Genomic DNA, 27,519 nt, shown 5'->3' on the forward strand with positions numbered 1-27,519 from the left:
TACAGAGAAAGGATTTTATAGAATAGCATGTCATATCACTTAATCCGGCATAGCCAAAGACACCTTATTGGAACAGATTTATTGATAATATCTGTTGGAAAAAAGTTTGGATGTTGCCACACACACATACCTACTTGTTTACAAAATTAAGGAAGTTTCCTTTAAAATTATTAATAAATATTATCCTGCCAACCACTATATGAAGAAGTTTAAGGAAAACATCAACTCAAATTGCTCCTTTTGTAATGACCACCCAGAAACAGTGTTGCATCTTTTTTGGCATTGTATTCATGTAAGAAAACTGTGGCAAGACATCAGTAGATTTATAATGGAATAAATGTATGAAGATCTTACACTATTGTGGAGAGATGTGCTCTTACCTTACAAAAAGAAATTGAACTGTATTTTAAGACAATTAAATACTCTATTAACAAAAAAGCTGTTCGAATGATAAGTGTCTGTATGTCCCTTAAGGTCCTTGTGTGTCACGCCCTGGCCATAGAGAGGCTTTTATTCTCTATGTTGGTTAGGCCAGGGTGTGACTAGGGTGGGCATTCTAGTTTCTTTATTTCTATGTTTTCTGTTTCTATGTTTTGGCCGGGTATGATTCTCAATCAGGGACAGCTGTCTATCATTGTCTCTGATTGGGAATCATACTTAGGCAGCCTGTTTTCCTTTGGTGTTTGTGGGTAGGTGTCTGTGTTAGTGGCCTGTATAGCCCTAGTCAGCTTCACGTTCGGTTTTGGTATTTCTTGTTCTGTTGGCGACATTTATAACATTGAAAGAAATGTACGCTCACTACGCTGCACCTTGGTCCTGTCATTTCCACCCTGACGACGATCGTGACATTGTGTAATGTGATATTGTACCCCCTAGCCCCGCCCCCAGTGACTCCGCCCACATGGTGCATGAAGGAAGCTGCCACCAGCCCGAGACAGACGCTGATCTGTGATCAGTTTGGCATTTTTCCCACCAAGGGTTAATGTTTGGCGTTGTTGAGAGTGAACTGATCCTAGAAAGGCAAACACTAAAGTTAAAGGAACATGTCTGGCTCTAGTATCTACAGAACATTAGCGACATCTGCTGGACAATGGGCTTTCCTGCAACTAATGCCATGTGCATTGTTTGTGCATTATTTTCATACAGGAAGCTCTATCTGATCACTCCAAAATACTTCACTTCCCTCTTCTGTAAATAATATAACTCTGTATAGCCCTGACCGTACTCAACATGGGGGACCAACTATTCATTTTTAGTTGTCCAGTTAGGATCAACCTGGTCATAGGCATTTAGCCTAGCGGTTAGACTAGAGTGTTGGGCTAGTAACAGAAAAGGCATAGGCATTTAGCCTAGCGGTTAGACTAGAGTGTTGGGCTGGTAACAGAAAAGGCATAGGCATATGTAACAGTACTCCTTTCATCCCTTTCCTCGCCCCTACCTGGGCTCGAACCAGGGACCCTCTGCACACATCGACAACAGCCACCCTCGAAGCATCGTTACCCATCACTCCACAAAAGCCGCGGCCCTTGCAGAGCAAGGAGAACAACTACTTCAAGGTCTCAGAGCGAGTGACATCACCGATTGAAACGCTATTAGCGCGCACCCTAATAACTAGCTAGCCATTTCACATCAGTTACACATATAGCCTAGCGGTTAGACTAGAGTGTTGGGCTAGTAACAGAAAAGTCACTCGTTTGAATCCCCGAGCCGACAAGGTGAAAAATCAGCCGATGTGCCCATGAGCACTTAACCCAAACTGCTCCAAGATGGCCGTTGATAATGGCAGGCCCTGGCTGTGATCTCAAAATCAAATCTAACTTTATTGTTCACATACACAGATTTGCAGATGAAATGCTTGTTTCTAACCCCAACAGCGCAGTAACAATACCTTGCAATACACACATAATCGAAAAAGTAAAAAGAAAGAAAATTGTCAGAGTCCGGAATATGAATATAGAGATATATATACACACAGTTGAAGTCGGAAGTTTACATACACCTTAGCCAAATAGATTTTTTTTTTTTTTTTACAATTCCTGACACGTCCGGTGAACCTTGACCTGTACACCGGACATGCTACCTGGCCCAGACCTGCTGTTTTCAACTCTCTAGAGACAGCAGGAGCGGTATAGGTGCTGACCTGCTACACCCTCGATAACTACTGTGATTATTATTATTTGACCCTGCTGGTCATTTATGAACATCTTGGCCATGTTCTGTTATAATCTCTGGCACAGCCAGAAGAGGACTGGCCACCCCTCATAGCCTGGTTCCTCTCTAGGTTTCTTCCTAGGTTTTGGCCTTTCTAGGGAGTTTTTCCTAGCCATCGTGCTTCTACACCTGCATTGCTTGTTGTTTGGGGTTTTAGGCTGGGTTTCTGTACAGCATTTTGAGATATCAGTTGATCTAAGAAGGGCTTTATGAAAAAATAACATTTGATTTTGATTTGATCCTAGTAAAAGTTCCCTGTCTTCGGTCAGTTAGGATCACCACTTTATTTTAAGAATGTGAAATGTCAGAATAATAGTATAGAGAATGATTTATTTCAGCTTTTATTTCTTTCATCACATTCCCAGTGGGTCAGAAGTTTACATACACTTGTAGCGGTATTTATTAGAGAGGGGTAAAGAAAGATTTTGTTCGGGTGCCAGGCAGGTATTAACCATGCCGAAAGGAAAAGAGTAGAATAGAGAGAGTACCACTACCAGACCCACACACATCAGCAGAAGAGACTGCCTAGAGTGTAGCCTGTTGACCAGATAGCCAGTGGAGAGAAGAGAGAATACACACATCAGCAGAAGAGACTGTCTAGAGTGTAGCCTGTTGACCAGATAGCCAGCGGAGAGAATACACACATCAGCAGAAGAGATTGCCTAGAGTGTAGCCTGTTGACCAGATAGCTAGCGGAGAGAATACACACATCAGCAGAAGAGACTGTCTAGAGTGTAGCCTGTTGACCAGATAGCCAGTGGAGAGAAGAGAGAATACACACATCAGCAGAAGAGACTGCCTAGACTGGAGCCTGTTGACCAGATAGCCAGTGGAGAGAAGAGAATACACACATCAGCAGAAGAGACTGCCTAGAGTGTAGCCTGTTTACCAGATAGCCAGCGGAGAGAATACACACATCAGCAGAAGAGACTGCCTAGAGTGTAGCCTGTTTACCAGATAGCCAGCGGAGAGAATACACACATCAGCAGAAGAGACTGTCTAGAGTGTAGCCTGTTTACCAGATAGCCAGTGGAGAGAAGAGAGAATACACACATCAGCAGAAGAGACTGCCTAGAGTGTAGCCTGTTTACCAGATAGCCAGCGGAGAGAAGAGAGAATACACACATCAGCAGAAGAGACTGCCTAGAGTGTAGCCTGTTTACCAGATAGCCAGCGGAGAGAATACACACATCAGCAGAAGAGACTGCCTAGAGTGTAGCCTGTTGACCAGATAGCCAGTGGAGAGAATACACACATCAGCAGAAGAGACTGCCTAGAGTGTAGCCTGTTTACCAGATAGCCAGTGGAGAGAAGAGAATACACACATCAGCAGAAGAGACTGCCTAGAGTGTAGCCTGTTGACCAGATAGCCAGTGGAGAGAATACACACATCAGCAGAAGAGACTGTCTAGAGTGTAGCCTGTTTACCAGATAGCCAGCGGAGAGAAGAGAGAATACACACCCTATAAAACCCACATCACAGCAAAGAAAACCTCATACAATAATAATGGCAGAGCAATTGAACAGCAACTTCATACAAGAAAGAACCCAGTCATCAACAAAGGATTGGCAATAATCTGTATTATCTTCCAGTGGTGGAGTGCAGAGGGTATGAATGTGGTAATCTGTATTCTCTTCCAGTGGAGGAGTGCAGAGGGTATGAATGTGGTAATCTGTATTCTCTTCCAGTGGTGGAGTGCAGAGGGTATGAATGTGGTAATCTGTATTATCTTCCAGTGGTGGAGTGCAGAGGGTATGAATGTGGTAATCTGTATTCTCTTCCAGTGGAGGAGTGCAGAGGGTATGAATGGTAATCTGTATTCTCTTCCAGTGGAGGAGTGCAGAGGGTATGAATGGTAATCTGTATTCTCTTCCAGTGGAGGAGTGCAGAGGGTATGAATGTGGTAATCTGTATTCTCTTCCAGTGGAGGAGTGCAGAGGGTATGAATGTGGTAATCTGTATTCTCTTCCAGTGGAGGAGTGCAGAGGGTATGAATGTGGTAATCTGTATTCTCTTCCAGTGGAGGAGTGCAGAGGGTATGAATGTGGTAATCTGTATTATCTTCCAGTGGAGGAGTGCAGAGGGTATGAATGTGGTAATCTGTATTCTCTTCCAGTGGAGGAGTGCAGAGGGTATGAATGGTAATCTGTATTCTCTTCCAGTGGAGGAGTGCAGAGGGTATGAATGGTAATCTGTATTCTCTTCCAGTGGAGGAGTGCAGAGGGTATGAATGTGGTAATCTGTATTCTCTTCCAGTGGAGGAGTGCAGAGGGTATGAATGTGGTAATCTGTATTCTCTTCCAGTGGAGGAGTACAGAGGGTATGAATGTGGTAATCTGTATTCTCTTCCAGTGGAGGAGTGCAGAGGGTATGAATGTGGTAATCTGTATTCTCTTCCAGTGGAGGAGTGCAGAGGGTATGAATGTGGTAATCTGTATTCTCTTCCAGTGGAGGAGTGCAGAGGGTATGAATGTGGTAATCTGTATTCTCTTCCAGTGGAGGAGTGCAGAGGGTATGAATGTGGTAATCTGTATTATCTTCCAGTGGTGGAGTGCAGAGGGTATGAATGTGGTAATCTGTATTCTCTTCCAGTGGTGGAGTGCAGAGGGTATGAATGTGGTAATCTGTATTCTCTTCCAGTGGAGGAGTGCAGAGGGTATGAATGTTGGGGGTGTTCATAGACACAACAACGGCCTTAAAAATGTCCACAATGTTCTCGGCCAATGTTCTCGGCGTTTTGGGTAGCCTTCCACAAGCTTCCTTCAATAAATTGGGTGAATTTTGGCCCATTCCTCCTGACAGAGCTGGTGTAACTGAGTCAGGTTTGTAGGCCTCCTTGCTCGCACACACTTCTTCAGTTCTGCCCACAAATTTTCTATAGGATTGAGGGCTTTGTGATGGCCACTCCAATACCTTGACTTTGTTGTCCTTAAGCCATTTTGCCACAACTTTGGAAGTATGCTTGGGGTCATTGTCCATTTGCAACCAAGCTTTAACTTCCTGACTGATGTCTTGAGATGTTGCTTCAATATATCCACATAATTTTCCTACCTCATGATGCCATCTATTTTGTGAAGTGCACCAGTCCCTCCTGCAGCAAAGCACCCCCACAACATGATGTGTCCCAACCCGTGATTCACGGTTGGGATGGTGTTCTTCGGCTTGCAAGCCTCCCCCTTTTCCCTCCAAACATAACCATGGTCATTATGGCCAAACAGTTAAATTTTTGTTTCATCAGACCAGATGACATTTCTCTAAAAAGTACGATATTTGTCCCCATGTGCATTGCAAACCGTAGTCTGGCTTTTTTATGGCTGTTTTGGAGCAGTGGCTTCTTCCTTGTTGAGCATCCTTTCAGGTTATGTCGATATAGGACTTGTTTTACTGTGGATATAGATACTTTTGTACCTGTTTCCTCCAGCATCTTCACAAGGTCCTTTGCTGCTGTTCTGGGATTGATTTGCACTTTTTGCACCAAAGTACATTCATCTCTAGGAGACAGAATGGGTCTCCTTCCTGAGCGGTATGACGGCTGCGTGGTCCCATGGTGTTTATATTTGCATACTATTGTTTGTACAGATGAACGTGGTACCTTCAGGCGTTTGGAAATTGCTCCCAAGGATGAACCAGACTTGTGGAGGTCTACAATTATTTTTCTGAGGTCTTGGCTGATTTCTTTAGATTTTCCCCTGATGTAATGCAAAGAGGCACTGAGTTGGAAGGTAGGCCTTGAAATACATCCACAGGTACACCTCCAATTGACTCAAATGATGTCAATTAGCCTATCAGAAGCTTCTAAAGCCATGACATTTTTGGAATTTTCCAAGCTGTTTAAAGGCACAGTCAACTTAGTGTATTTAAACTTCTGACCCACTGAAATTGTGATACAGTGAATTATAAGTGAAATAATCTGTCTGTAAACAATTGTTGGAAAAATGACGTGTCATGCACAAAGTAGATGTCCTAACCGACTTGCCAAAACTATAGTTTGTTTACAAGAGATTTGTGGAGTTGTTGAAAAACAAGTTTTATTGACTCCAACCTAAGTGTATGTAAACTTCCGACTTCAACTGTATATATATATAGTGCATATGGAAAAGTATTCAGACCCCTTGACGTTTCCCACATTTTATTACATTACAGACTTTTTCTAAAGACGAAAAGAATTACATAACAGAGTACAATTACATAACAATAACGAGGTTACCGAACAGCGAGTAGCAGAAGTGTAAAAACAAAGGGGGGGGGGGGGGGGGGGGGGGGTCAATGTAAATGGTCCTGGTGTTCATTTGATTAATTGTTCAGCAGTCTTATGGCTTGGTGGTAGAAGCTGTTAAGGAGCCTTTTGGACCTAGACTTGGTGCTCCTGTACAGCTTGCTGTGTGGTAGCAGATAGAACAGTCTATGACTTCGGTGACTGGAGTCTTTGAAAATTTTTGGGGCCTTCCTTTGACACCACCTGGTATAGAGGTCCTGGATGGCAGGAAGCTTGGCCCCAGTGATGTACTGGGCCATACGCACTACCCTCTGTAGTGCTTTGCGGTCGGAGGCCGAGCAGTTGCCATACCAGCCAGTGATGCAACCAGTCAGGATGCTCTCGATGGTGCAGCTATAGAACCTTTTGAGGATCTGGGGATCCACGCCAAATCTTTTCAGTCTCCTAAGGGGAAATAGGTTTTGTTGTGCCCTCTTCACGACTGTCTTGGTGTGCTTGAACCATGTTAGTTTGTTGGTGATGTGGACACCAAGGAAGTTGAAGCTCTCAACCTGCTCCACTACAGCCCCGTCGATGAGAATAGGGGCGTGCTCGGTCCTCCTTTTCCTGTAGTCCACAACCATCTCCTTTGTCTTGATCACGTTGAGGGAGAGGTTGTTGTCCTGGCACCACAAGACCAGGTCTCTGACCTCCTCCCTATAGGCTGTCTCGTCGTTGTTGGTGATCAGGCCTACCACTGTTGTGTCATCGGCAAACTTGACGATGGTGTTGGAATTGTGCCTGGCCATGCAGTCGTGGGTGAACAGGGAGTACAGCAGGGGACTGAGCACACACCCCTGAGGGGCCCCCGTGTTGAGGATCAGCGTGGCGGATGTGTTGTTCCCTACCCTCACCACCTGGGGGCGGCCCGTCAGGAAGACCAGGATCCAGTTGCAGAGGGAGGTGTTTAGTCCCTGGGTCCTTAGCTTAGTGATGAGCTTTGTGGGCACTATGGTGTTGAAAGCAGAGCTGTAGTCAATGAATAGCATTCTCACGTAGGTGTTCCTTTTGTCCAGGTGGGAAAGGGCAGTGTGGAGTGCGATTGAGATTGCGTCATCTGTGGATCTGTTGGGGCGGTATGCAGATTGGAGTGGGTCTAGTGTTTCTGGGATAATGGTGTTAATGTGAGCCATTACAAGCCTTTCAAAGCACTTCATGGCTATGAATGTGAGTGCTATGGGTCTGTAGTCATTTAGGCAGGTTGCCTTAGTGTTCTTGGGCAAAGGGACTATGGTGGTCTGCTTGAAACATGTTGGTATTACAGACTCAATCAGGGACATGTTGAAAATGTCAGTGAACACATCTGCCAGTTGGTCAGCACATGCCCGGTGGACGTGACTATGACTAACAGTGACTATGTTCAGGGCAGGGTACTGGTCCGAGGCCAGCTGTTTCTCAGTCTCTCGGTCCCAGCTTTGATGCACTATGTTCAGGGCAGGGTACTGGTCCGAGGCCAGCTGTTTCTCAGTCTCTCGGTCCCAGCTTTGATGCACTATGTTCAGGGCAGGGTACTGGGCCGACGCTCGAGTGGCTGAGGTCCTTGATGATCTTCTTACCCCGTGGCTCGAGTGGCTGAGGTCCTTGATGATCTTCTTGCCCCGTGGCTCGAGTGGCTGAGGTCCTTGATGATCTTCTTACCCCGTGGCTCGAGTGGCTGAGGTCCTTGATGATCTTCTTACCCCGTGGCTCGAATGGCTGAGGTCCTTGATGATCTTCTTACCCCGTGGCTCGAGTGGCTGAGGTCCTTGATGATCTTATTGCCCCGTGGCTCGAGTGGCTGAGGTCCTTGATGTACTTCTTACCCCGTGGCTCGAGTGGCTGAGGTCCTTGATGATCTTCTTGCCCTGTGGCTCGAGTGGCTGAGGTCCTTGATGATCTTCTTGCCCCGTGACTCGAGTGGCTGAGGTCCTTGATGATCTTCTTACCCCGTGGCTCGAGTGGCTGAGGTCCTTGATGATCTTCTTACCCCGTGGCTCGAGTGGCTGAGGTCCTTGATGATCTTCTTACCCAGTGGCTCGAGTGGCTGAGGTCCTTGATGATGTTCTTGCCACGTGGCTCGAGTGGCTGAGGTCCTTGATGATCTTCTTACCCTGTGGCTCGAGTGGCTGAGGTCCTTGGTGATCTTCTTGACCCCGATGATGCATTGGGTTGACCGGAACACCCTCTGGAGAGCCCTGAGGTTGTTCTCAATGGTGCATCTGCTATACGTCCGTGAGGGACTTAGGAGCCTCCACGGGTGTCTTATGGGAGAGTTGGGGGGGGGGGGAAAAACAAATTTCCAATTCACACATGATTATAATACACACGGGTACATGTGTGAAATAGGACAAATATAAGCATCCATCTAATTATTATTGGGGAAAAAACTAAAGGCTGATCTGGGAGAACCATGTAGAACACTAGTAGAGAGATATAGGTGCCAGTGGATAGGGTTCAGCCACCACAGGTCTGTCCGGCAAGAACAAGTCCAAGATATCTTCAGACAGGTTTATTAAAGATAAAGGTTCACCACAGCACACTCCTCTGTAATGATGGCTCACAGTCAGAGTGAGAGAGAAGAAAAGAATCACCATTACATGTGGGAGAGAACCAGGCACTCAAACTATTCATTATGACAGGTGTTAATGCAACAGGGCTGTAATAACTGAGGACAGCAGGACGGCTCTGATTGGGCACTGGGAATACGATGGATGATTTCCACTGAGCTGGTACAGTGTTCTCCCTCAGTGAGCGACAGCTCACAGAACACACCCACAGGATTTTTCAGAACATTGTTGTTGATGTTATCTGGGCCAATGACTTTGTTGACTGATATTAGTTTTAATAGCCTGTCAACATCTGCTTCCTCTATAACCAAATCAGCTTCACCTTGTGATAAAGATAACAGTTCACACAACTCCTTACTAAAGTCCAGACTCTCATTTTTATATATTTGTTATTTCCCTCTATCTGGTTTAATGTTTATAAACATTGTTGGTACGTTTTACCCCTTTTTCTCCCCAATTTCGTGATATCCAATTGGTAGTTACAGTCCCATCGCTGCAACTCCTGTACAAACTCGGGAGAGGCAAAGGTCGAGAGCTATGCGTCCTCCGAAAACACGACCCCGCCAAGCCGCACTGCTTCTTGACACACTGCTCGCTTAACCCGGAAGCCAGCCGCACCAAACACCGTACAGCTGGCAACCGAAGTCAGCGTGCATGCGCCCGGTCCGCCACAATGACTCGCTAGAGAGCGATGGGACAAGGTCATCCCAACCGGCCAAACCCTCCCATAACCCGGACGACGCTGGGCCATTTGGCGCTGCTTCATGGATCTCCCAGTTGCGGCCGGCTGCGACACAGCCTGTGATTGAACCCGGGTCTGTAGTGACGCCTCTAGCTCTGCAATGCAGTGCCTTAGACCACTGCACTACTCTGGAGGCCAGAATCTCAAATCTGCAATAAAAATAGTTCAGACTCTGCAAACTCAATGCATTTTATTTTGAATGGACATTGAGCTCAGTGTGGTTGGTTGCTAATCCAGAGTAGGTTTTTAGGCTTTCCAAGCATCCCTCATAATAGTGTGTCCTGGTTTTATAACATACTTTTAGTAGGACTACCTGAGGGGACAGGCCAGGCTCTGAGTGGGGAATACGTAGGCCTACCTGAGGGGACAGGCCAGGCTCTGAGTGGGGAATACGTAGGCCTACCTGAGGGGACAGGCCAGGCTCTGAGTGGGGAATACGTAGGCCTACCTGAGGGGACAGGATAGGCTCTGAGTGGGGAATACGTAGGCCTACCTGAGGGGACAGGCCAGGCTCTGAGTGGGGAATACGTAGGCCTACCTGAGGGGACAGGCCAGGCTCTGAGTGGGGAATACGTAGGCCTACCTGAGGGGACAGGCCAGGCTCTGAGTGGGGAATACGTAGGCCTACCTGAGGGGACAGGATAGGCTCTGAGTGGGGAATACGTAGGCCTACCTGGGGGGACAGGCCAGGCTCTGAGTGGGGAATACGTAGGCCTACCTGAGGGGACAGGACAGGCTCTGAGTGGGGAATACGTAGGCCTACCTGAGGGGACAGGATAGGCTCTGAGTGGGGAATACGTAGGCCTACCTGAGGGGACAGGACAGGCTCTGAGTGGGGAATACGTAGGCCTACCTGAGGGGACAGGCCAGGCTCTGAGTGGGGAATACGTAGGCCTACCTGAGGGGACAGGACAGGCTCTGAGTGGGGAATACGTAGGCCTACCTGAGGGGACAGGACAGGCTCTGAGTGGGGAATACGTAGGTCCTACCTGAGGGGACAGGCCAGGCTCTGAGTGGGGAATACGTAGGCCTACCTGAGGGGACAGGACAGGCTCTGAGTGGGGAATACGTAGGCCTACCTGAGGGGACAGGACAGGCTCTGAGTGGGGAATACGTAGGCCTACCTGAGGGGACAGGACAGGCTCTATGTGGGGAATACGTAGGTCCTACCTGAGGGGACAGGCCAGGCTCTGAGTGGGGAATACGTAGGCCTACCTGAGGGGACAGGCCAGGCTCTGAGTGGGGAATACGTAGGCCTACCTGAGGGGACAGGCCAGGCTCTGAGTGGGGAATACGTAGGCCTACCTGAGGGGACAGGCCAGGCTCTGAGTGGGGAATACGTAGGCCTACCTGAGGGGACAGGCCAGGCTCTGAGTGGGGAATACGTAGGCCTACCTGAGGGGACAGGCCAGGCTCTGAGTGGGGAATACGTAGGCCTACCTGAGGGGACAGGACAGGCTCTGAGTGGGGAATATGTTTGGCAGCGCAATAGACTAAAGTTAAGAGTCTAGCACAATAAAGTTTAGAAAGCAAGACAGAACAGAATGCAACCTGCCTCTATGGAAGGCTCAGATTATCAGAGAAAATATTGGCATTTCCATGTGGCATTTCCATTGTAGAATGTGAATGAATCAAAAATAAAAACCAGAGCAAAGAGGTGGAACACAAAAACACTAAATTCTAAACCTATGGGAATGCTCAAAACGATTTGGCCAATCAGAAAGCCATAATTCCCTGACTCAACAACCAATAGGATAACAGATAGGATTTGGGCTAGATGCGCCATTTTAGTGCGTCTCAAGCCATCCGGTAAAATGGCGCCTTTGCTTTGTCTCCACTGAAAGGGTTGCTTCAATATTCTAACATTTTTCTAAAATACAAAGTACTGAGAATTATCAGTTTTGCATCTCCGGGACGACGTGCCAAGAACTACACGTGTCTCAGTCATTCAAGAAATGACAAAAGAGTACAGTAGGTATTAGCTTTTCCTCAAAACAGTGCCTAACGTTAGCAGCTTTGCATTGATGCTCTGGGCTAGGCTAGTTAGCTAGCTATGTACCGGTGTTACGTAGCGGAGCCGGCACAGTTTCCCATGGTACCAACGTAGCTAGCTACAGTATGAAAAAGGCTACTGCTGTTATAATGGAGGATTTATAACCTAGCTAGCTAACTCAACCACTATTACTAAGTGAGTCTTTTTGAAATGGTAAACGTTGTAGCACAAATCATTTCAGCGTGTGCGGTCGAATTCCACCTGTGTTTTGCCCGGGAATGTATAAACTAGCTGCAGCTACCTAGCATGCTAACTAATGTGAGATCTGACATTTATTCTGGCGAGGGGGATAAACTGATGCATGCATTTCGTTGCATGCCTCTGAATGCACTGGACCATGCATGAAACGGTATTGCAGGGTTGCCCGGAAATCTGATGTCTGAAATATTGACATACTGCAGTGATGTTGGATTTTTGTATATACAGTTTGATCACACTGTTTAATATTGTGTTATTGACTTGTATGCTTGTTTATTCCATGTGTAACTCTGTTGTTGTTTGTGTCGCACTGCTTAGTTTTATCTTGGCCAGGTCGCAGTTGTAAATGAGAATATGTTTTCAACTAGCCTACCTGGTTAAATAAAGGTGAAATAAATCATGTTTGTTGACGTCGACTAACCTATACCCCGCACATTGACTCGATACCGGTACACCTTGTTCGATACCGGTACGCCGCGTTCTTGTTGTTTCATTGTTTAACTTTTTGGGGTGGTTTATTTTGTAAATATTTTCTTAACTCTTATTTTCTTAAAACGTTATTGTTGGTTAAGGGTTCGTAAGTAAGCATTTTGCGGTAAGGGTCTAAACCGTTGTAATTCGGCGCATGTGACAAATAAAATGTGGTTTTGATAGCTGTCAGGCTGACTTAGTGCACAGACAACACGTTAGTTCGCCTTTGATGGGATGAGGCCCTGTTTTTGTATTACGTTTTTCTTCCAGCTCGCCTGATTTCTGTGTACTCTGTGCATGTCAGAAAACATCCATTGTAGCAGACACGGTCCATGTTAGTTAGTTTATTCGCGCCAGACAGGAAACCGATGCATTCTGGGGATGCTCAACAGAATCACATCGCGCCTATGATGACGCAGAATGTCAATAAACATTGCTAGATAATGGCTGGAGTTAAACCTTTAGGTAGCTCACACACGGGGCTTTTTTCTTTACGACGAGCTGTTGTAACTGCATTTTTAGCTCAAATAGTGACCTGACATTAGTTGGCTTTAGTAATAATACGAATAGTTTAAAAAATCACGTAGGCTACTGTTCATCAGTCACTTTATTGTTATGTTTTGGGATCCTGAGTGGTGCAGCGGTCTAACATGCGCTTCCGCATGAGACATCGTCCGCATGTTGATGTTGTCCACCCACACCAGAGGGGATCAGGACATGCAGGTTGAAATATCAAAACGAACTCTGAACCAAACATAATCATTTGGGGACAGGTCGAAAAGCATTAAACATTTATGGAAATTAGCTAGCTTGCTGTTGCTAGCTAATTTGTCCTGGGATATAAACATCGGGTTGTTATTTTACCTGAAATGCACAAGGTCCTCTACTCTGACAATGAATCCTCACATAAAAGGGTAAACCAAGTTCATTTCTAGTCATCTCTCCTCCAGCAGGCTTCTTCTTTGAACTTTTATATGGTGGTTGGCAACCAACTTTAAGGTGCTTTACCACTACCAGCTGGACTGGAGTGTGGACCTCAGTTCATCTTTCAATGCTCCCAAAAACCAATGAGGAGATGGGAGAGGTGGGATTTGCAGCACGTCATGCTTCACAAACAGAACTTGGTTCTATTTCAGCGCCTAACCACGAGTAGTGTGGGTGCAATGATTGAATAACATGTAAATATATTTTGCACTACTCGCGTCGCATGGTCAGCATATAAGGCAGCGCAGCGCTAGAGGCGTCACTACAGACCCATGTTCGATCCCGGGCTGTGATCAGGAGTCCCATAGGGCGGCGCACAATTAGCACAGCGTCGTCCGGGTTAGGCCGTCATTGAAAATAAGAATTTGTTCTTAACTGACTTGTCTAGTTAAAGGTACAATATATAAATCTCAATTACCTGATACTCATTGACTCAGTACTGGTACTCTGTGTATATAGTCAGGTTACTCATTGACTCAGTACTGGTACTCTGTGTATTTAGTCAGGTTACTCATTGACTCAGTACTGGTACTCTGTGTATATAGTCAGGTTACTCATTGACTCAGTACTGGTACTCTGTGTATATAGTCAGGTTACTCATTGACTCAGTACTGGTACTCTGTGTATATAGTCAGGTTACTCATTGACTCAGTACTGGTACTCTGTGTATATAGTCAGGTTACTCATTGACTCAGTACTGGTACTCTGTATATATCCAGTTTACTCATTGACTCAGTACTGGTACTCTGTGTATTTAGTCAGGTTACTCATTGTGTATTTATTATAACTTTTATTATTACGTGTTTTACTTTTCTATTATTTCTCTATTTTCTTTCTCTCTGTATTGTTGGGAAGGGCCGTCAGTCAGCATTTCACTGTTAGTCTACACCTGTTGTTTACCAAGCATTTCACTGTTAGTCTACACCTGTTGTTTACCAAGCATTTCACTGTTAGTCTACACCTGTTGTTTACCAAGCATTTCACTGTTAGTCTACACCTGTTGTTTAGGAAGCATTTCACTGTTAGTCTACACCTGTTGTTTACCAAGCATTTCACTGTTAGTCTACACCTGTTGTTTACCAAGCATTTCACTGTTAGTCTACACCTGTTGTTTAGGAAGCATTTCACTGTTAGTCTACACCTGTTGTTTAGGAAGCATTTCACTGTTAGTCTACACCTGTTGTTTAGGAAGCATTTCACTGTTAGTCTACACCTGTTGTTTAGGAAGCATTTCACTGTTAGTCTACACCTGTTGTTTACCAAGCATTTCACTGTTAGTCTACACCTGTTGTTTAGGAAGCATTTCACTGTTAGTCTACGCCTGTTGTTTAGGAAGCATTTCACTGTTAGTCTACACCTGTTGTTTAGGAAGCATTTCACTGTTAGTCTACACCTGTTGTTCACCAAGCATTTCACTGTTAGTCTACACCTGTTGTTTAGGAAGCATTTCACTGTTAGTCTACACCTGTTGTTTAGGAAGCATTTCACTGTTAGTCTACACCTGTTGTTTACCAAGCATTTCACTGTTAGTCTACACCTGTTGTTTAGGAAGCATTTCACTGTTAGTCTACACCTGTTGTTTACCAAGCATTTCACTGTTAGTCTACACCTGTTGTTCTAGTGACAAATAACATTTGATTTGAACTATCTAGTTACTGGATATTGTTGCTAATTCCGCATGTTCATAAAAACAATGGCGGAATGCCGATTTTTATTTATATGTTGTTTTTTACAGTGGGCTTAGCTAATCTGGCTTATTTAGGTCCAATTTTAATAGAGCCAAAGTTCCACTCAAACTCCCATTGGTGCTGCTGGGCTCCTCCATTGGTGCTGCTGGGCTGCCCCATTGGTGCTGCTGGGCTGCCCCATTGGTGCTGCTGGGCTGCCCCATTGGTGCTGCTGGGCTGCCCCATTGGTGCTGCTGGGCTGCCCCATTGGTGCTGCTGGGCTGCCCCATTGGTGCTGCTGGGCTGCCCCATTGGTGCTGCTGGGCTCCTCCATTGGTGCTGCCGGGCTGCCCCATTGGTGCTGCTGGGCTGCTTGTTGAGTACAGTACTGAATACAGTTACAGTAGTTATAGTTTAGATTCTAGCCTTGCTGTTAGTGAACTTAGTTTCTAACAGCCAACATTATATCTAGTGTTGCATCTGAATTCGCACCCTATTCCCTAAATAGTGCACTACATTTGGCCAGGGCCCATAGGGAACAAGGTGCCATTTGGGACAAAGCCCTAGATCTTGATGAACCTTTCTAGGACACCCGTTCCGCTAGCGGAACCCCCCCACAACATTCCGCTGAAAAGGCAGCGCGGGAAATCCCAAAATATTTTTTTTAAATATGTAACTTTCACACATTAACAAGTCCAATACAGCAAATGAAAGATAAACATCTTGTTAATCTACCCATCGTGTCCGATTTAAAAAAATAAATAAATGCTTTACAGCGAAAACACAACATATGATTATGTTAGATCACCACCAAGTTCAAAAAACACAGCCATTTTCCCAGCCAAAGATAGGAGTCACAAAAACAGAAATAGAGATAAAATTAATCACTAACCTTTGATCTTCATCAGATGACACTCATAGGACTTCATGTTACACAATACATGTATTTTTTTGTTCGATAATGTGCATATTTATATCCAAAAATCTCGGTTTACATTGGCGCCATGTTCAGAAATGCCTCCAAAATATCTGGAGAAATTGCAGAGAGCCACATCTAATAACAGGAATACTCATCATACACTTTGATGAAAGATACATGTTTTACATAGAATTAAAGATACACTTGTTCTTAATGCAACCGCTGTGTCAGATTTTTAAAAAACTTTACGGAAAAAGCAAACCATGCAATAATCTGAGACGGGGCTCAAATATAAATAACATTTCTCCGCCATGTTGGAGTCAACAGAAATACGAAATTACATCATAAATATTCCCTTACCTTTGATTATCTTCATCAGAATGCATTCCCAGGAATCCTAGTTCGACAATAAATTGTTGTTTTGTTCGATAATGTCAATTATTTATGTCCAAATAGCTACTTTTGCTAGCGCGTTTAGTACACATATCCAAACGCTCGTGCAAGTCACGCATAACGTCGGAAAACTTCAAAAAGTTATATCACAGGTCGAATAAACTTGTCAAACTAAGTAGATAATCAATCTTCAGGATGTTGTTATCATATATATCCAATAACGTTCCAACCGGAGCATTCCTTCGTGTCTGTAAAAGTTATGGAACGCAAGGCAATATCATGAGGAATGCGCGTGACCAGGAACTGGCAATCTGCCAGACCACTGACTGAAACACCTCCCATCCGGTCGCACATCATAGTATAAACTTCATTCAACGTTCTACAGACTGTTGACATCTAGTGGAAGGCGTAGGAAGTGCAAACAGATCCATATCTTACTGGGATTTGAATAGGCGATGAGTAGAAAAAACACCAGCCTCAGAATTTCCACTTCCTGTTTGGAAGTTTGCCTGCCATATGAGTTCTGTTATACTCACAGACATAATTCAAACAGTTTTAGAAACTTCAGAGTGTTTTCTATCCAATAGTAATAATAATATGCGTATATTAGCATCTGGGACAGAGTAGGAGGCAGTTCACTCTGGGCACGCTATTCATCCAAAGTGAAAATGCTGCCCCCTATCCCTAAAAAGTTAAGATCAGGCTGTTTTGCTTCTGATTTAACTTTTACTTACAAAAAGGAAAGAGCCTATAACCTGATGGTAATTTAGTCCGCTCTTCATCCCCCCGTCCTTTTTAATTGTATAATTTCCGACCTAATAGTGGGATTTCTTGTTGTTGGCAGGTAAAATGAGTAAGGCCTCAGCTGAATCTACAGACCAAATGATGGAGGAGGAAGTAGGTCAGCCTCCGATTACAGACCAGATGATGGAGGAGGAGGAAGTAGATCAACATCCGATTACAGACCAGATGATGGAGGAGGAGGAGGAAGTAGGTCAACATCAGATTGTCTGTCTATTTACCTGCTCACTTTTTCAAATGTATCCACCTGAGAACAAACCATTAATGTCTTACCAGAGCTGGTTAAAAGTAGTGCACTAGATAGGGTGCCATTTGGTACACAGCCGGCCTGTAGCTTCTGTAGCAGATAACAGGACGATCACTCAGGGTCTATTCTGAGGTTTTTCATTAGACTCATGTTGACTGTTTACTCCTCAGCCTGGGAGCTCAGCAGAGACTGAGAGACCCTCCTCTTCTCACACCAAGAGGAAGCCTGCTGTCGCAGCCAAGCACACTGGAGGGAATAAGTCTGACGCCTCGGACGAGAGTGGACAGGAAGATGGGGCCTCTGACAACCCCTCAGATGGTAAGGTCTACCACGACCTGGGGCCAGCATGTGTTTTAATGCCTCTTCATATCATTGTGGAGCCAGAAGGTGCATTTACACACTTTGTGGATAATGTTTTTGCTGGTCTATTCTGAGTTGATGTTCAAGGTGGATAATAATGTTTTTGCTGGTCTATTCTGAGTTGATGTTCAAGGTGGATAATATTGTTTTTGCTGGTCTATTCTGAGTTGATGTTCTATTCTGAGTTGATGTTCAAGGTGGATAATACTGTTTTTGCTGGTCTATTCTGAGTTGATGTTCAAGGTGGATAATACTGTTTTTGCTGGTCTATTCTGAGTTGATGTTCAAGGTGGATAATAATGTTTTTGCTGGTCTATTCTGAGTTGATGTTCAAGGTGGATAATATTGTTTTTGCTGGTCTATTCTGAGTTGATGTTCAAGGTGGATAATATTGTTTTTGCTGGTCTATTCTGAGTTGATGTTCAAGGTGGATAATATTGTTTTTGCTGGTCTATTCTGAGTTGATGTTCAAGGTGGATAATAATGTTTTTGCTGGTCTATTCTGAGTTCATATTCAAGGTTTAAGTGGTGGTGAAAAAAGTAGTGCACTATATAGGGTGCCATAGGGCCCTGGTCAAACGTAGTGCACTATATAGGGTGCCATAGGGCCCTGGTCAAAAGTAGTGCACTATATAGGGTGCCATAGGGCCCTGGTCAAACGTAGTGCACTATATAGGGTGCCATAGGGCCCTGGTCAAAAGTAGTGCACTATATAGGGTGTCATAGGGCCTTGGTCAAAAGTAGTGCACTATATAGGGAATAGGGTTCCATTTGGGATGCACATTAAGTGCTTGTCCTCTACTTCAGGCATGTTGGTGGTACGGCCTCCCGCTGGGACTGACAACAAGGAGAGCAGAGGAGCCATGAAGCTCCGAGTGGAACTCTCAAGGAGAAAGACAGGTTCGTCTCTCACACACAGGCCATGTCTAAAATCCGGCTTACCTACTTTGTACTTAAATGGAATTTTTAAAAGCATACTCAATTTATACATTTCACATACTATAAAACTTGTTAAGCATACCCAAAATACCTACTATTTGGAACGCAATTACAAGTACTCAGATATGGCCCACACAGACACAAGCCCAGGGTGGGGACCCCCTCCAGGGGGGGCCCCTCAGTCAAAAACACAGGTTGGTCTCCTCACTGTGTATATCACACTACTACTAACCAGTGGATGATAAACACCTGCAAACTGTTTGACCTGGTCAAAAGTAGTGCACTATATAGGGAATAGGGTGCCATAGGGCCCTGGTCAAAAGTAGTGCACTATGTAGGGAATAGGGTGCCATAGGGCCCTGGTCAAAAGTAGTGCACTATATAGGGAACAGGGTGCCATAGTCAGATAAACACATGCAAACTGTTTCATCTGTCTGTCTGTTTGAATGCTCCCATCGTTTTCTTAAACAGGTTTTGACAAGGAATGGGTCTTCCTACAGCCTAATATCCAGAACTGTTGCCAGTTTAATGAAATCAATCAGTTTGGGATTGATATTGGATGTAAACGAAACATGTTTGTCTCCCGGTCTTCCTCGGTGTTTATCCAGATACCACTCTGCAGGAGAGAATAGACTGCACCGCCTGTGGACAGCAGGTTAACCACTTCCAGCGCCACTCAGTGTTTGAGCACCCCATGCTCCATGTGCTCCTCTGCAAGGTAGATACACCTGCAACACCCTGTCTGTCTGTCTGTCATCTGTCTCTCCTATCGGGTTAGACATCTTTCCATCTATCTGTCTGTCTCTATCAAAATTCTGTCTATCTGTCTGTGTCTGTCTTTCTCACATATCCTTTCCTCTCTTTTAGTCTGTGATTGTGGGATGATTGTCTCTGCCTGCCTGTCTTTCTCTCTGTCTGTCTGCCTGTCTTTCTCTCTGCCTGTCTGTCTTTCTCTCTGTCTGAGCACCACCATGCTCCTTTAGGGTTGGGCCATATATACACTGCTCAAAAAAATAAAGGGAACACTTAAACAACACAATGTAACTCCAAGTCAATCACACTTCTATGAAATCAAACTGTCCACTTAGGAAGCAACACTGATTGACAATAAATTTCACATGCTGTTGTGCAAATGGAATAGACAAAAGGTGGAAATTATAGGCAATTAGCAAGACACCCCCAATAAAGGAGTGGTTCTGCAGGTGGTGACCACAGACCACTTCTCAGTTCCTATGCTTCCTGGCTGATGTTTTGGTCACTTTTGAATGCTGCCGGTGCTTTGAGTCTACAACCCACACAAGTGGCTCAGGTAGTGCAGTTCATCCAGGATGGCACATCAATGCGAGCTGTGGCAAGAAGGTTTGCTGTGTCTGTCAGCGTAGTGTCCAGAGCATGGAGGCGCTACCAGGAGACAGGCCAGTACATCAGGAGACGTGGAGGAGGCCGTAGGAGGGCAACAACCCAGCAGCAGGACCGCTACCTCCGCCTTTGTGCAAGGAGGAGCAGGTGGAGCACTGCCAGAGCCCTGCAAAATGACCTCCAGCAGGCCACAAATGTGCATGTGTCTGCTCAAACGGTCAGAAACAGACTCCATGAGGGTGGTACGAGGACCCGACGTCCACAGGTGGGGGTTGTGCTTACAGCCCAACACCGTGCAGGACGTTTGGCATTTGCCAGAGAACACCAAGATTGGCAAATTCGCCACTGGCGCCCTGTGCTCTTCACAGATGAAAGCAGGTTCACACTGAGCACATGAGCACATGTGACAGACGTGACAGAGTCTGGAGACGCCGTGGAGAACGTTCTGCTGCCTGCAACATCCTCCAGCATGACCGGTTTGGCGGTGGGTCAGTCATGGTGTGGGGTGGCATTTCTTTGGGGGGCCGCACAGCCCTCCATGTGCTCGCCAGAGGTAGCCTGACTGCCATTAGGTACCGAGATGAGATCCTCAGACCCCTTGTGAGACCATATGCTGGTGCGGTTGGCCCTGGGTTCCTCCTAATGCAAGACAATGCTAGACCTCATGTGGCTGGAGTGTGTCAGCAGTTCCTGCAAGAGGAAGGCATTGATGCTATGGACTGGCCCGCCCGTTCCCCAGACCTCAATCCAATTGAGCACACCTGGGACATCATGTCTCGCTCCATCCACCACAGACTGTCCAGGAGTTGGCGGATGCTTTAGTCCAGGTCTGGGAGGAGATCCCTCAGGAGACCATCCGCCACCTCATCAAGAGCATGCCCAGGCATTGTAGGGAGGTCATACAGGCACGTGGAGGCCACACACACTACTGAGCCTCATTTTGACTTGTTTTAAGGACATTACATCAAAGTTGGATCAGCCTGTAGTGTGGTTTTCCACTTTAATTTTGAGTGTGACTCCAAATCCAGACCTCCATGGGTTGATAAATTTGATTTCCATTGATAATTTTTGTGTGATTTTGTCAGCACATTCAACTATGTAAAGAAAAAAGTATTTAATAAGAATATTTCATTCATTCAGATCTAGGATGTGTTATTTTAGTGTTCCCTTTATTTTTTTGAGCAGTGTATATATACAGTGGGGAGAACAAGTATTTGATACACTGCCGATTTTGCAGGTTTTCCTACTTACAAAGCATGTTGAGGTCTGTAATTTTTATCATAGGTACACTTCAACTGTGAGAGACGGAATCTAAAACAAAAATCCAGAAAATCGCATTGTATGATTAAGTAATTCATTTGCATTTTATTGCATGACATAGGTCTATAAACGGAAATATCACATTTACATAAGTATTCAGACCCTTTACTCAGTATATTGTTGAAGCGATTGCAGCCTTGAGTCTTCTTGGGTATGACGCTACAAGCAGCAACACTGTCCATAGAGCTAGACCTGTAGTAGTTTAGGTCCCTGTAGTAGTTTAGATCCACCTGCAACACTGTCCTGCAACACTGTCCTGCAACACTGTCCATAGAGGTAGACCTGTAGTAGTTTAGATCCACCTGTAACATTGTCCTGCAACACTGTCCATAGAGGTAGACCTGTAGTAGCTAAAAATGCCAACATCGGTATCTGACCGATGTCTAGTGAACATATCGGAATCTATGTCTAGTTTTAGCGCCGATGTGCAAAACCGATGTCAAAGCTGACGTGCGTACCTATATAACGTAGGTACATGACGTAATGACACCACGTAAAATGTTGCTCTATATGTGCAACACAGCATTCCTGAACTAGCCCACAATGTCTGCTGTGTGGATCAAGCCGTCAACATGTCGAGCAGTCATTTGAAAGAGTAACAACTCAAATGCGAAATCCATTAAAGCTAAGATAATGGAATTCATTGCCCATGACAATCAACCCTTCTCTGTCGTGGGTGATGTTGGCTTTCGCCGACTGGTTGATCACCGGTACACACTAGTGCGCTATTTTTCAGATGTTTCCCTACCGGAGTTACACAGTAATAGCGTCACTGCTGTTAGCTTCACGACATACTATGGAACGGCGTTTGGGTCTTTGCGTGTCAAAAAATATACAGTAGCACTGTGTTAAAGCTGTACAACAAAAGTCTGCAAACAAACAAAACAGCTATGTGTTAATACAATACTGTTATTGTTAATAAAGCATCATTTGTTTGACCGCAACTTCTGGGGTAGCTAGCTAGCTTCAGCTTGGTACCTAGCTAGCGCCAATACAACCAGCCTGAAAACAATGACAGTAGAAACTGTAGTCATTTTCATTATTCTTTGCAATGATTTAGGAATCCTTGTAAGTAAGTATTGTTGTTCGCCTATTGAAATTGAACTTCAGTTTGTGAAAATATATCGCTAGCCAGCTACTTAACCCTGTTGCCCAAAGCTAGCTTCATCTGGCTAGTGAGGCTTGACCGGACCGGCTTATGTGTTGTGAAGCTAGCCACAATAAGGATTAGGCACAATAGTGGAATCTGTGGTTTGCCTTCAAAATAAAAGTATGTAATTGACAATGATGCAGATGAATACAAATTGTAGAATTATGCCTTTTATTTTGAAGGCTAACCGCAAATTCCACTTGTTTTCTCCTTATTCCTTATTGTGGCTAGCTTCACATAGATGGGTCCGCCCACCATTAATCAAATAAGAACTGCCGTATAAATTGGGGTTATTTGAGATGATGACACCTAGCTATATAGATAGCTAGCTATATAGATAGCAAGGTAAATAGTCACCTAGCTAAATAGTCACCTGGCTATATAGTTAGCTAGCTATATAGTCACCTGGCTATATAGTCCGACCACCATTAATCAAATAAGAACTGCCGTATACATTAGGGTTATTTGAGATGATGACACCTAGCTATATAGTTAGCTAGCTATATAGATAGCAAGGTAAATAGTCACCTAGCTAAATAGTCACCTAGCTATATAGATAGCAAGGTAAATAGTCACCTAGCTAAATAGTCACCTAGCTATATAGATAGCAAGGTAAATAGTCACCTAGCTAAATAGTCACCTAGCTATATAGATAGCAAGGTAAATAGTCACCTAGCTAAATAGTCACCTAGCTATATAGATAGCAAGGTAAATAGTCACCTAGCTAAATAGTCACCTAGCTATATAGTCACCTAGCTATATAGTCACCTAGCTATATAGTCACCTAGCTATATAGTCACCTAGCTATATAGTCACCTAGCTATATAGTCACCTAGCTAAATAGTCACCTAGCTATATAGTCACCTAGCTAAATAGTCACCTAGCTATATAGATAGCAAGGTAAATAGTCACCTAGCTAAATAGTCACCTAGCTAAATAGTCACCTAGCTATATAGTCACCTAGCTATATAGTCACCTAGCTAAATAGTCACCTAGCTAAATAGTCACCTAGCTAAATAGTCACCTAGCTATATAGATAGCAAGGTAAATAGTCACCTAGCTAAATAGATAGCAAGGTAAATAGTCACCTAGCTAAATAGTCACCTGGCTATATAGTCCGACCACCATTAATCAAATAAGAACTGCCGTATACATTAGGGTTATTTGAGATGATGTCACCTAGCTATATAGTTAGCTAGCTAAATAGATAGCAAGGTAAATAGTCACCTAGCTAAATAGTCACCTAGCTATATAGATAGCAAGGTAAATAGTCACCTAGCTAAATAGTCACCTGGCTATATAGATAGCAAGGTAAATAGTCACCTAGCTAAATAGTCACCTAGCTATATAGATAGCAAGGTAAATAGTCACCTAGCTAAATAGTCACCTAGCTATATAGTCACCTAGCTAAATAGTCACCTGGCTATATAGATAGCAAGGTAAATAGTCACCTAGCTATATAGTCACCTAGCTATATAGTCACCTAGCTATATAGTCACCTAGCTATATAGTCACCTAGCTAAATAGTCACCTAGCTAAATAGTCACCTAGCTATATAATCACCTAGCTATATAGTTAGCTAGCTATATAGATAGCAAGGTAAATAGTCACCTAGCTATATAGTCACCTAGCTATATAGTCACCTAGCTATATAGTCACCTAGCTATATAGTTACCTAGCTAAATAGTCACCTAGCTAAATAGTCACCTAGCTAAATAGTCACCTAGCTAAATAGTCACCTAGCTATATAGTCACCTAGCTATATAGTCACCTAGCTATATAGTCAGCTAGCTATATAGATAGCAAGGTAAATAGTCACCTAGCTAAATAGTCACCTAGCTAAATAGTCACCTAGCTATATAGTTAGCAAGGTAAATAGTCACCTAGCTAAATAGTCACCTAGCTATATAGTCCGACCACCATTAATCAAAATACATTTGGGTTATTTTAGATGACGCCTAGATTGTCGTGTTACTATGTTTTTGGGGGAGAACATTGTTTGCATCCATGAGCTAGCTAGCTTTTTTTATGACCAGCACTGTAGGTGCGCGAGACAACTTTACCAGCATCATAGCATACGTATCGATGAATCGTTGTGAGACATGAAATATGAGTGATATTCAATGTGTAGTAACTACGTAATTTTTTTTTTATGCACCGGTTAAATTATTATGTGACGGAGTCATATTCAGATCCCGATTGGTCAGCTTATTTAACACGTCAATTAGTGTATATTTTTTGACACGCAAAGACCCAAACGGCGTTCCATAGAAAATGAAACGACTGAACAATGAAACAGCAAGTAAGTGAAAGAAAAAGGTTTTGATTGTTTTACTGGTAATGGGGACATACGTAAATGCCAACAAAATAACTTTTTGGTGTGTGTGTGTGTAACCTTTATTTAACTAGGCAAGTCAGTTAAGCACAAATTATTATCTACAAAGACGGCCTACCCCGGCCAACCCCGGACGACGCTGGGCCAATTGTGCGCCGCCCTATGGGACTCCCAATCACGACCGGATGTGATACAGCCTGGATTCAAACCAGGGACTGTAGTGACGCCTCTTGCAGTGCCTTAGACCGCTGCATCCAAACTATTTAACTGTACTAGAATGCTAAAAAGGCTAAAATTGTAAATATCGGTTATCGGTATCGTTTTATTTAGGCAAGGACAATATCGGTATCAGCCCAAAATGTAACATCTGTGCATCACTATGTTCCTCCCTGGTTGTCTTATTTTCCTCTAGTCGTGCTATAAGTATTACACCAGCGATGACATCAATAAAGACGAGGACGGCATGGACGAACAGTGCAGGTAGGTCACCTCAAACGGTCTCCGTTGTTCTAGCTGCCATAAGGTCCCTGTTCTACTGCTTGAGTGTCGCCACCTCTTGTACAAAATTAGGAGTACCTACATTCGAAGAGTCCCGGAACCCATTTTAGTCCACACCAAGGGCTACGTCCCAACTGGTACCCTATCCCCTATATAGTGCACTACTTGTCATTTTTAGAAGGATTCATTACTTCCCAACAACAGCTGCAAATCCCAATTTAAGATACGTCACGTTTTGAAGTTGACTTTCCTCGCTATCTTAACTCCGCCCCAAGGTGGTGTGCTGAAGGCGGTAACCTGATCTGCTGTGACTACTGCCACAACGCCTTCTGTAAGAAGTGCGTCCTGCGTAACCTGGGGCGCAAGGAGCTGTCCATGATCACCGACGACGACAGTAAATGGTCCTGCTATATCTGCAGCCCTCAGCCCCTCTCAGACATCGCCTCCAACTGCTCCAACATCATGACCAAGCTGGAGAGCTTCTGGCGTACGGGACGCAAGAAAGAGAGGGAGGTGAAAGGGCACAGTAAGGCTAAAGGTCACCACCACCATGGTAAAGCTGTGGTGAACGGTAAGGAGCATTCAGACGGGTCAGGGACCCTCACCTTCTCCTATAAGACCCTGAAAGTCCCCAAGGAGCTGGTGAAGAGGACCAAGAAGCTGATTGAGACGACCACAGGGCTCAACAACACCTTCATCCATTTCATCCAGCAGGCTGAGGAGGAGCAGGGAGCAGGAGGAGGTGGCAGCGGGACCAGACACCTCAAGGCCTTCAGGTATCCTAACACATGTTAATATTATGACTGCTACAAAGTAAGTGAGGCAGCCCAATTCTCTTCTTCTGGCTAATCTGTCCATTTATCCATCTATCTATCTCTCTCTAGGTCTGTTTTGGCTGACCTGAAGAAGGCCCATGCTGCCCTAGAGGAGGACTTGGAGTCACAGTTCATTTCCCCGGACCAGGGGCTGCAGAACGGGGATGCTGTCTCCAACACCGACGGCCACGACCAGATTGACAACATGGTTGAGGATGGACAGGAGGCAGAAGAGGATAAAATGGCCGACACTGAGGATGGGGAGGAGCTAGAGGAGGATGGGGGCTTGTCAGAGGACGCAGAGATGGAGGGGAGCCCTGCGCCTCAGGACCACTCGGACACAGAGACAGACAGCCAGGCCAAAGACCAGACAGCAGTGAAAGTGGAGGAGGAAGAAGAAGAAGAAGAGGAGGAGGAGGAGGAGGAGGAGGATGGAGAGGAGGATGACCGGGATAAAGACATTGTGTCCGTCGGGCCGTCCGTCCCTGACGAGCTCTTCCAAATGGTAGAGAGTCTGGCGGACTCCGCAGGGTTAACGCCCGGCAACGACGCCATGGAACCCACAGCTGCTAGCCAATCCGAGAGCCCCGCCGCCGGCTCAAACAGGAAGTCACTTGAAACCCATAAGGAGAAGGCCATGCCCAAGGTGAAGAACCTGATCGTGAAGCTGACACCCGTTCCCGTGGTTACCACACGCACCTCCAGGTCTAAGAGTAAGGATGGAGGGAAGGAGAGGAGTAAGGATGGAGGGAAGGAGAGGAGTAAGGATGGAGGGAAGGAGAGGAGTAAGGATGGAGGGAAGGAGAGGGGTAAGGATGGAGGGAAGGAGAGGGGTAAGGATGGAGGGAAGGAGAGGAGTAAGGATGGAGGGAAGGAGAGGAGTAAGGATGGAGGGAAGGAGAAGAGTAAGGATGGAGGGAAGGAGAAGAGTAAGGATGGAGGGAAGGAGAAGAGTAAGGATGGAGGGAAGGAGAAGAGTAAGGATGGAGGGAAGGAGAAGAGTAAGGATGGAGGGAAGGAGAAGAGTAAGGATGGAGGGAAGGAGAGGGAGAGGAGTAAGGATGGAGGGAAGGAGAAGGAGAGGAGTAAGGATGGAGGGAAGGAGAAGGAGAGGAGTAAGGATGGAGGGAAGGAGAAGGAGAGTAAGGATGGAGGGAAGGAGAAGGAGAGGATTAAGGATGGAGGGAAGGAGAAGGAGAGGATTAAGGATGGAGGGAAGGAGAAGGAGAGGATTAAGGATGGAGGGAAGGAGAAG

The 27,519-nt window shown here is 45.0% G+C and overlaps 1 protein-coding gene across 1 annotated transcript in view; it reads left to right on the plus strand.

Moving 5' to 3' along the window:
- Positions 1-11,569: 11,569 nt before the first annotated feature.
- The window catches only part of atrx (ATRX chromatin remodeler), a 78,314-nt gene continuing 62,364 nt past the window's right edge, over positions 11,570-27,519 (plus strand). Inside the window, exons 1-8 of the mRNA XM_039012013.1 lie at positions 11,570-11,726; positions 17,285-17,430; positions 17,659-17,806; positions 18,656-18,748; positions 19,396-19,505; positions 25,364-25,431; positions 25,725-26,225; positions 26,334-27,042. Coding sequence (XP_038867941.1) covers positions 11,711-11,726; positions 17,285-17,430; positions 17,659-17,806; positions 18,656-18,748; positions 19,396-19,505; positions 25,364-25,431; positions 25,725-26,225; positions 26,334-27,042 — 1,791 coding nt within the window. The 5' untranslated portion in view covers positions 11,570-11,710. The remainder of the gene's footprint in view (positions 11,727-17,284; positions 17,431-17,658; positions 17,807-18,655; positions 18,749-19,395; positions 19,506-25,363; positions 25,432-25,724; positions 26,226-26,333; positions 27,043-27,519) is intronic.

This window comes from Salvelinus namaycush, chromosome 17, assembly GCF_016432855.1.
Source record: "Salvelinus namaycush isolate Seneca chromosome 17, SaNama_1.0, whole genome shotgun sequence".
NCBI classification, from domain to species: domain Eukaryota; kingdom Metazoa; phylum Chordata; class Actinopteri; order Salmoniformes; family Salmonidae; genus Salvelinus; species Salvelinus namaycush.